Genomic DNA, 11,404 nt, shown 5'->3' on the forward strand with positions numbered 1-11,404 from the left:
CTGCGTTACCTTGGGAGAGGGGCTGTGTTTGGAATGCTGCGATGCCGTGGGCAGTGCATGCAAGGTAACTGCCTTTGTTTTCATTAAAGATCCTATTTAAAGAATCAGCACTCCTTGATCAGACCTGGTGGGTTTCCTGGAAGAGAGGAGAAAGAATTTCCTGGAATAATTACATATTCTCCCTAGAGTGAAGCAGATTTCTCAGTCACATTTGCCACTTCACATTCCTTAGCCTGCTTTCCCCTACTTTTGTTATTTTTTAAAAAATGTTAGATGTGGAAAAAGGTTGGGAGAACATGTAACTGCTTGTATCAAAGCTGGCTAGTGAAACTGCTACACAGTAAGGGTAGGAGTTGCTTGTGCTTTATTTGACAGTTGTTTTTCACGTTATTGCACGCTGTCATTCGGAGGGAAAAGGCCAAACTTGGCTAGCAGTTCTGATGCAAGTAGCCCATTAGTACTAATGAGGTAAATAGTGTTGTGTATTCTTCTCTGCTGCAATTCACATTTCAGCTTTAAAAACAAATTCTGTTGTTCACTTCTCTGATCAGTTGTTAATAAGTATGGTTCCATTACAGGTATGTATCATGCAAAATTACATGGGTTAAGTTTGACCCTAAGATAAATTACCTTTCTGAATGTATATTATTCTCATGCATTTCTCCTCTGGAGACCTTTTTCCTCCAGAAATGATCCTGAAGTACAAATTTCACACTCAGTTCTTGTGAAGCTGACTGACTTGGTAGGGCTGAGAGGTACCACAGCCAAGTAAGTGTCTGTTAAGACTTCCAGTTGTCATAAGCTGGCTGCAGATGCTAAGATCAATGCTGACTCAGTCCTCCGTGTTCTCATACATATTCTGCCTTTCTATTCCACCTTCCTCCCGACCTCCATCACATCGCACAAGTTGTAAATTGGGTTTATACTTCGCTTATATTATTTTAAGCGATCCCTTCCCCTCCCCGTTTGCTAGAGGTTTCCATCCCCTCAATTACAGTCATACCACAGAGACAATTATTGAGCAGTTGTGAGAGCCAAGAGGTCAGAAACCTCCAGGAAGAGGTAGGAATGATCAGCAGGGGCTGGGAAGCTCCTGAGGCAGATTTGGCCTGACCATACAGTTTGGAGGCTTCTGCAACATCATTTGTCTGCATGGCATCTCCTTACCCAAAGGAACATCCAGTAGGTTGAACAGTTTGTGTGCTCTTCCTTACCTCGCTTTTATCCCCAAACCAATTGCTATTTGTACTTCTAGTAGGACTGTTGAGTTTGTACCAGAAGCCCAGATCCCTTGTCTCATTTCCTGCCATCCCCCAGGCCAGAAGCTGCTTGTCCTCCCCAAAGCATGCCAATACGCTTCCCACACAACCTTTCCCATCCTTTCCACCAAACTCTAAATTTCTTCTCCTCTCATTCTTGCTTTACAGTTAATGCCACTAAACCAGATTCCTAATCCCAGGTCCTCGATTCATACATTGGCCCATTGCAGGGTCTTCTCCCCCAGTCCCATGTCCCCTACTCCATGTCCCTCAAGTCTTCCATGGAAAGCTAGGTCCTGCCACTGCCTGGGATGGGCCTGCAGTCGCTTACCACTTTATGCATTGCTGTTTGGTGCAGGGAATCGCACTTGCATGCCAAATAGAGAAATACCTCCTCTTGAAAGAATACTCTAATCAAAGGTCGCAAGGTGAGTCTTTGTTGATAACTAAGGAAAGGTAATAACTGATTTTCCAGAGTCTGCATCTTTAAGGAAAAGGAACTGTAATGTACGACTTGGTTGGACTCCAGGCACAAGAGGAAATGGGTTATAGCAGTTGTGACTGTGCGGAGCAGATGTTTTGGTTGGACTGGCTATCAACCATCTGACTCATAATAAATTGTCAGTTCCAGTAAATTCTCAGTTTTCAATTACAGTAGGTAGGATACAAGAAAACAATGCCGTTTGGATGGTGTATTTAAAGTGGTTTTGATCATAATTTTCTTAAGTAACTCATACTAACTGTCAAAAGATTAAGTATTTTGCAAAGGGTGCAGCTGTAAACATTGAAGCATGCCTTTGAATGTAAATTTAGACTGCGAATGAAAACTAACAAATGGTTGTTTAGACAGTGCTGATACAATTATATGTAGGATTTTAAGTTTTACTTTGGAGACTTGTGATACCTGAAGTCTTTTCCTGAAGTTTTTCGAGGAAAAAAATTTCTAAATGCCTTCAAACTTTTATTTTCATCTCTTCTGTGCTGCATTTGTATTTTCACATGGCTTCTTGTTCTTGAGTTTCAGAATACATATTTAATGAACCTTTCATCTGCACTGGCTCAGTAGACAAAGGGTAATTTAGAATAAAATACCATGAGCTTTCTCTTTGTGCTTTTCTTTGTGAAAAGTTTTATTTATTCTTGTAAGTTGTTGCTGGAAGGCCTCTGCAATAGAAAAAAAGCCTATGGGTTGAAAATCTTTAGGGTTTTTTTTTTTATTTTGTTCCTTTCTCACCACATTGCTTTACTATGTATATTCTGCATTTCCACAGCACTTTGGAGGTTTAGTCAAGGATCAGTTCACACTGTGCAAAGTATTCTGTAAACATAGGAAACCCCTTGCAGTTCTTGAGAAAGAAAACTATTTATTTTCAGTGTTAAATGGTGTATCCATTTTTTTTCCTGTTTGATTTGAATGGACATTTTCTGAAATGAGAAAAAGATTGTTTTTTAGAAAAGAAATACGTGATAGTGAGGTGGCAGAAAGACACCGTGAAAATCTATGTTGGATCTTCTGCAGTGCACTAGAGGGTTTTTTTTACTATCAAGCATGAGTGTTGTGGGAAAACTAATAGGTGTGCATTATCACATGCTTAACTAATGATTTCAAACATTTTTACAAACATTCACTTTTTAAACCTCAAAATTCCTGTGGCCCAGGATGTGCTCTCCATTCAGTGGAAGTTCATTTTAATAATACCTTCTGTAGAGTCTTGTGCGGAAAAAGTTCTGTGAGTATAAAATGGTACTTTAATGTGGCAGTTCTAACCGTGGATGCTAACGTTTATAGAAAATTGCCATTCTTAATATTTACAAAATCAGTTTTTCTTAAATATAAAACTAATTTTTTTTAATAAAATCCTCTAACATTGTGTTGTGAGTTAAATACAAATTATGAGAAAGAACACGGCTACTTAAAAAATGTGTTGTGACTTTAGTTCAACAGCCTCTTTTTTTCCTAAAAGGGAATAATATTGCCAAAGCAATTGGATGTCACTCTCTCTTTTGAAGCCAACTGAAAAATAAAAATAGAGGTGATTTTTGCTTTGCTGCTCTGTTTAAATCTGGCCTGTTCTTTGAGAGAAATACGCATGCAGAAATGGGAAAGGGGAAGACACTGTCTGGGCGGAGTTTGATGATAAGCGTTAAAACAACCTTTGCCTTTGGACGCTTTGGTGTAAAGGAAGGATCTCAGCCCCTGTTCTGGGGAAATGTCATTGCCTGGTAATATAAGGATCCATCATCTCACCTAGTCACTAACAGGTTTGTAGAGATGACCAGGAGAGAGACCACTGAAGGAGTTAAGTTGTGATTGGCACAGACAACATCAAAATGTCTGTTAGTTGAAAAGCTTTCCACAGTTTATCTGTAAGACATGTGGTTTTGGTTTAGTTTTATAAACGGCAGTTGTAATAGGCATACCAGGGTTGAATGCAGTTCCACCAAGCAGATTCTTGCATAAATAAAAGTGACAAAGTCTGAAAGGAATAAACAGTATGGTGTCAGATAGAAAGGGACTTAATCGTAAATCTGTGGCCACCTGAGCAATAAGGTTGAGCAGCTTCATGGTGTTACTGTATTACATCTTTTTAAAACCTACAGGAGTGCTGATTTTTTGCATCTTTTCTTAAGTTAGAGTTTCTCAGGTATGTGGGCCAAAAATATGCACCCATTTGAAAAGTGGTAGTTACAGAAGAATGCCAATTTTGGTACTCAAACTTGTACTGGACTGTAGCTGTATGAACGTAATGCAGTGCTGTGCTGGCAACAGTAGTTGCAGTAGTGTTTGTTGTGTGTTATTTTTGTAGATGAAAAATATCACGTCTCAGTTTATTGCTCTTGCTGCACGCATCAGCTTATTGCAGGTTAACATGCAAAGATACCGTGATGATTTATGTTGTTGTGTGTTTTTTTTCCCCCTGGCATGAGTCTTCATATTAAAGAAGCCACTAGTGAGTGTAGAAAATATAATATTACTGTATGGGTTAATGGATGCTGTAGCGGTGTTCACCTAATCTGTTTTGGGGTTGGGGTTTTTTTCCTTGTTTTGATTTTCTTTGATTAGTGAGCACCTGGATGGTATTCTAGAAACTGGTCTTATGCATGGTGTCAATCTGGGTGTGCACATCAACTTAAGCACTAACACTAAATGCAAGATTAAATACATTTGGTTTTGTCCATGTAGCTTGTGAAATGCATGTAGGTTCTATTCCGTAAAAACAAACTATTTGAAAAGAATTACAAACAAAAGAATATGGTCTCGGAAGAACTGTATACGTACGTAAGTGAATGTATTATATGTACTTGTCATCTCTTGAAGAATGCCCATTAAAATAAAATCTTTTTCATCATTAGCATTACTGCTTAATCTGTCTTAATAGTTCTTTTCATTTGATTGACAATTAGCAAATTAATGGGAAAAAGCCAGTTAATGTCATACTCAGCTTCAGGAGTGAAAGCCGTTCCTTATTTAAATTTTTTCTTTAATGATGGAAATATGTGAAATACTGGGGAAAAGGTTGCGGGGCAGTTGCACTCTTGGGTATTTTTTGTTGTCGTTTGTCTCGTTGAAGAAGGTTTTGTAATCCGTGCTGGTGGTTCTTCTGTAGATGATAATACCACTTGGAAACGTAACGCTGAAGGGAACATTGTGGGTCACGAGGTCCTGTCCGTTGCTGTTGCAGGCAACCATGTCATATAATCCCGTCCATAAACTGATCCTACCCCAACAGGACAGCAGCTAGCTTTTGTCCTCACCACTCGTATAGAGCATTGTCCTGCAACTTCAGGTTAAAACCATGTTCTGATTTCCAGCCTAAGTGTGCTCCTGACCATTTTCTAGGCATTTCGAAGAGTACACTTTTCTTTCAGCTGTCAGAAGTAGGCTGCACACCAAGGCAGAATTTAAGAAAACACTGTCAGCTCTGTCTCATTTTTCATCTAAGACAATTAGGCGCTTTTAAGACTCGTTCTTCCCTGCAGCTTATCACTAAGTTTCTTGGCATGTTGTGTTCTGCACATAATAGCTGGTATGCAGCTAGTCTCTCTGGACGTTAACAGTTTCAGTCCTGCCAGAGCTTCAAATGGCACGAGATTGTCTTCCTGAAACCACTCAGCAGTCACTTTTTCTTCCCAGATAGGGCAGGATCTCCTAACAATGTTTAAGTGGTTTGCATGTTCCTTCCTCACAGCTGCTTGTGGGACAGAGCATGCCAGGGCACACTGCACCATGTTGATCTTGCTTTGAGCACGTATCTGCTGGGTTATCTATTTCCTCTCGTATTTTTCCAAAACGGATAAAAACGAATGCATCTTGGCAAGTTGCTATGTACATATGCACAAACACGTTAAAGGACTTCTTTGTGAGCAGCAAGTGGCACCGTATTACTTGCTGTCGATGAAGGTGACTGCACTGCTAACTCATGGCTTTCTAACTAGAAGTCAAGAGCTTAAATGAAGTTGTGTGTAGCAGAAATACACTTGTTCGTACTGTATGTGATTTATGAATTAGAGAGATGTCAGGTCCTAACCAGAAACAATTTGTTCTACCTGATCCCAAAACTGTAGCTGATTGTTCTGATACAAAGAAAGCTTAAACCGTGAATGCATTAAGATTGACTGTCATGGTATTTAGCATGGATTTTTTTTTTTTCTTACAGTAGCTTTTATGGAGTATGCAGTCTTCGCTGAAAGTAATGCATGGGTTTAATTTGCAGGAAACTTGGGGACAATGACTTCTAGATGCAAATTTCTGATTGCAAAAACATTTTTCATCCGCAAGAGAAGTAGGAGCTGAGTACAGCAGAAATTTTGGACTATATACTACTTTGAAAAATAACAAATATAAAATCTGTGGTCATAACTCAGTGATACTATAACATTTTAAAAAATGCTTTTGCATTTGCATCTGATGTTAGTGTTAAACCAAGAATTCTTAAAAATGAAACATGCACCTTTACTGAAATATGTAGTTCAGCTAACTGAAGAAGAGCTACACTACTGTACACTTGCTAACACAGTAATTTTATTTTGATACTTCAAAGGAAATTAAGCACAGCAGAATATCTTTTAACTATTAATATAGTAAGAAAGAATAAATTTGCAACCTGTTTTTCAATGGTTACACTTTAGATTCATCATTTAAGCGTCTCCTAAATAAATTGGTATTTGACTTAGTTGTTATCTGTAAGCTTATAAGTACTCAGTTTGTTATTTGCCATTTTATATTTATTATTTTTTATGTACAGGATGTGAATGAAGATCCTGGAGAAGATGTTGCACTTCTCTCTGTTAGTTTTGAGGATGCAGAAGCTACTCAGGTTTTTCCTAAGCTGTATCTCTCCCCACGTATTGAACAGTGAGTGAGACAGTTTTTTTCTGGAATGTTCATTCTATTTAATCTCTGAACTTTTCATTTTTTTCCTGATATATGTGAGAAATGTTGGTTAGGTGATAACATGCTATTGCTTTAAATGGCTTAAAGTCATAATGATTACTGCCAGTGTGTGTGTGGTGGAGAAATGACAGATCTTCTTTCAGCTAGTTCTGTATCTATGGCTGGATCACATATGGATGAAGAAAAGTCATCACTGGCTACATGTAGTATTCTTGTAGCATCATAATCTATGAAAACTGTGCTGTGTTTTCCTGTAGCAGTACTACGGTACAGCACACTGATAGCTTTTTTTGTGGGGGAATCTTTAATTTCTTTTCCTTTTGGGAAGGTAAGTTCTCTGTATGAATATAATACCTTTGAATAAAGTATTGTTGTAGAAGCTAAAGGGCTTTATTAACTGTGTTTTAGGAATTTGCAGCTTTAGTAAGCTACTTTTTTCAGGAGAATATGTGAATATTTTGTTTTAAGAGTGTTGAACCTTACTGATCTGTTTACCAGTTGGCAAACAGATTTGCAGAGAAATGAATTTCTACTCCTAAAATGGAAGGGTGAGGATTAGAATCAGTCTGCTTTCATTAAATTTCTCTTCTTCCATTTCTGGAATTAATGTCTTAATGCTCCTCCTTCCCTTCAGTATCTCAGTCTTGTAACATCTGCTTCTAAAAAGTAACTACATTAGACTGTTCAGGTATACAACAGTCAAGCTGGTCTAGCATTGTTTCAGTGATGCTTTGTTTTTCTGGTTAGTACTGCACTGACTTTCCTCTGAACTGGCGATGACACTTCTGGGTAGAGAAGAAAAGATGGGAAATAGTGACTACCACAGTTTTATAACAACTCAGTGATAAAGTTTGTGTGAGTGAAGGAATATGGTATCTTGACATTTTGCTCCACAGGGCATTGGTCTGGATAAACTGTTGGATGCAATTTAAAAAACAAAAACCAAGATTTGATTTAGGTAAAGGCATGAGACTTCCCAGATATTTTATTTAAGAAAATGTAGGTTACACACGCACGTGCAAACACCCACAGAATATATTTAGCAGCTTTTACATTTTCATATTTTTTATTAATTCACTACTTTTTGTCAACATTAGTTGAGGGAATAATTGTAGTCAAACATGCAATTATCCTTCCTTGTTCCAAAGGATTCTTCTGCTCAGCTGCGGTTAAAAGCAAATGGGCTGTCACTAGTTTCCATTGTATTTTCAGCTCTAGTCACATGTTGATTCTTAAGTGTATTTCAGGCCACCCAGGTATGTCTGTCTAAATGACCCGTGTGCCAATGAATACATTGCTTATTTTCCCACTTTCAATAGTATCTTTAGAAAGATGTTAACCTCTTGATACCAGGCGGAATAGCAATACAAAAGAACACTTTGTCTTCCTAAAAGTATTGGATTTTCTGTGGGTGCCCTAAAGAATATCTGATTTTAGATCTGTGATGTAGAACAATGTAGCAGAAAGATATTTGGGTGGTGTTAGTACATATCTGACATGTCTGACATATTTATGGCTTTGTCATGTATAGCTTATGTAGTCATGTTAAAATCATGCCAGTACACCGTGGAGTTCCATGCCACACCTTGCCACGTTATCTGTGCATCAGAGTTGAGATACTTAACTCATCTAACTCAATCTGTCCTCGTGCATTTGTAAGGTATTCATCACAGTGTCTAGATACTGGTAACCCGTAATACCAGAGTTGCTTGTGAGCTGTTGCACCTTCCTTTATTCTACTGGCTACTTTTTATGTGCCGTGAAAAAATGTATGGGTATGCTTTCAATGTTTGTTCGATTGCGCTTTAATAGCAAAGATACATTTGTCTCTTCTTCCTTCCCAAAACCAGTCTCTGCTCTGTTTAGCAGAGGCTGACAGTCTAGATATTTAACTTTCCAATGTTTGGGAACTGAAGCAACAATGCGTACTTCTTTATACTTTTTGCCAAAAGTACAAAAAGCCTCAAGAAGCCCTGAGGATTAGTTTAATGACTTGAGGCCATGGCATGTTACATTTGAATTGTGTTCTGCTTATAAAAGTTCTTTCCTGCTGCTAACAGTAATTGCATCTACAAAAGCCATGTAAGCAAATTACCAGTGTATTTTTTTATGCAGCAGATTTTGAGGTGGAGTAAGTAGTAATTGACAGTTCCCAACATAATATTCCCAAGTACTCAACAAAACAGGAAAAATACCAAATTCCCACAATTATTTTGCTAATACTAATCTCTGTTCACCTTAGGAAGAACGAGCAAACAGGAATAGCATTTTCCTGACGTATGAAAAAACATTTTCAGATAGAAATGTTTCAGCTTTGTAGAGAATAAGAGCAAAGGGCCTATTTGTGTAACGTGAGTTATCTCCTGCTTTCCCAAGAGGTTTCATTGCTTTTGTACTCTACCATATAAACATGCGTTCCCACATTGCATTTTCTAAAAATGATACATACCCACAGATCTTGTCAGCAAATATGAGCCCTAGCAATATGAATATAGTGTTTTTGCTTTGAAGGGTTCTTGTAAATCACATTTGCTCTATTCTTAGATGGATGGTAAACATAATACTAGTAAGACTTTGACTGCTCTTTGTCTTAGACTCTGGAAGAGAGGTTTGCAAAATGAGGGAAACGTCTACTTTTTATGCTTTGAGGCGAAGACGTTAGTACATTGGTTGGCTTGAAAAAGCTCACATATCAAAGCAGGAGGTAAAAATGCAGTAGAGAAGTATTGTAGCCCATTTGAGTCAGTATTGGTGTTCCATTGACTTGCATGGTGGGGTGTCTGGCTGCAAGAGTGTCAAGTCCAGTTCTTACAGTAAAAAAACAACCCCACACTTAAGGATGAGACGCATTTGTGTTAGTTTATAAAATATCAGCAATAATTATTCATAACTATACCTGGTTTAATTCTTTCATTAAAACTTGCTAATTTAAAAACATTCCTTTAAATACTAATTGTTCAAAACATATTAACAGCAATTTCTAGTTCATGTTTCCTTAATTTGAAATCAATTATTTAAAAAAGCTTTCATTTTATAATTTTAAGAATTCTTCTTATTCTTTATTGCACTGCATCAATGAGCAGATAGATGCCAATAACAGTCACTTTTAGTGATTTCAAAAATTACATTAAGTTAAAATGAAACATGGGCTATTTATGATACGTGTTTTGTTTAAAAACTACCATCGTAACTGTAGTATCATAAAAACAAATTTCTGCACACTTCTGGAGGAAGTGGTAAGCTGGGAAACCCCACAGACTGACCACCCAACTTGAGAGGATGGTGCTTGTCAGCATCCGTGAGTGTGTGTCCCCAGCTCGTCCTGCTCCTCCTCCCACCTCGGGGCATGGGACTGGCCGCAGGATGCTCTTCATCCCCCGCTGAGGGCTGCTGTGCTTTGGGGAGAGGGTCAGAGAGCTGAGCAGTGTCAGTACCTGAGGCCCCTCACTTGCCCATCCACCTGACCCCCTCCTGCTGCTAGGTAGGCACAGACGTATTCTGAGGCTGCTTCTGCCCTCCTCTGCACAACGGGGAGCTGCTGGGATATTTACCCGTTATGTGTCTGTCGCATTTCCACGCGTTATTCATAATGTCTCTAAACCTGTCAGTAGAAAGCATCTTGCCTGCTCAAAATTTTCTTTCTAGTGAAAGTATACTAGATATTCATATGGAAAGGAAATCTGTAATAAAAATATCCATCATATCTTTGGCCTCCGTTTATTAGAAGTCACTAGACTCTAAATCCAAGGAGTCAGTGTGAGATTGAACAGCTAATTTCTATATTAATGCTTAAAATGTGTGTCAGCGTACTACACATGAATGTGGATCTGAAGGGATTTTTTTTTAAAAAAAAAAAAGAAAAAATTTAATGTATGTATTTTTTCCTTCATGAGTCATCCATGCTAAAGAAAATAAAAATGGGTTCGTCTTGGTTCACATTTTAAGACGAAAAGATAGCAGGGTGGAAACACTGTTGCTCGGTGAATGCTGTGTTCCTGGATTCACAGAAATAATCCTGCAATAAACACTGTTGTCCTGGAGGACTTTTCTCTGGTAAATACATGGATGTGAATATGCTAAGAAAACCAGCTGTCAGTAGAACTTGTTTTGCTTAAATGGATCAGGCTCCATGCTTTGGGGACTGAAATGGTCGGTTTTTACTGGTCTGGGAGCTGTGCCAGAGGGTTCTTCGTGACTGAGGGTGGTATGCAGAGTTCGGTGACTGTGTTTAACCTTCTCCTATGGGCAGGGGAGAATAACAAGAACCTGGTCTGAACTCTTAGACTTTGAATGTTTCTGTATGTTTTTCACTGATGGAGAAAAAATAGAAGAGAAAATTAAACACGTGTATTTGCTTTAAGGTGTTTCCTGTCTTTTACCTGTTCTTTCTGCTGGGAGTTGGAGGAGGAAAACCATAGAATATTATCTGTTTACTGCCAGGTACTGTCTCTCGCTACGTTTGAGATGCAGGGGTGCTGTGAAGGGCTCCACCTTTGAAGTTGGCATGCCATACTGCTGAGTGCACATCACCGGTTGAAGCCTGCTGTTTCAAAGTCATTATGAGTACAGTCTGTAAATGAGCGGTCATGTTTAGGCCTTTTAAATGTCTGTCTGTGTAGAAGACAGAAGAAAGAAGGTCTTCTGTTTGGCATATTAAAATGTGCTTATTCATCTGAGTTGATGATTTCAGTAGCATTGTTAGTAGACAGCCAAGACAGTCCATGACTTCCTCAAATCCCAGAGCATCTTT

At 38.4% G+C, this 11,404-nt stretch overlaps 1 protein-coding gene across 1 annotated transcript in view; it reads left to right on the top strand.

Moving 5' to 3' along the window:
• The window catches only part of BRE (brain and reproductive organ-expressed (TNFRSF1A modulator)), a 173,100-nt gene that overhangs the window by 87,241 nt on the left and 74,455 nt on the right, over nt 1–11,404 (top strand). Inside the window, exon 7 of the mRNA XM_009320906.1 lies at nt 6,506–6,615. Within this exon, the coding sequence (XP_009319181.1) occupies nt 6,506–6,615 (110 nt within the window). The remainder of the gene's footprint in view (nt 1–6,505; nt 6,616–11,404) is intronic.

Source organism: Pygoscelis adeliae, unplaced genomic scaffold (assembly GCF_000699105.1).
Source record: "Pygoscelis adeliae isolate BGI_AS28 unplaced genomic scaffold, ASM69910v1 Scaffold233, whole genome shotgun sequence".
Classification (NCBI taxonomy): domain Eukaryota; kingdom Metazoa; phylum Chordata; class Aves; order Sphenisciformes; family Spheniscidae; genus Pygoscelis; species Pygoscelis adeliae.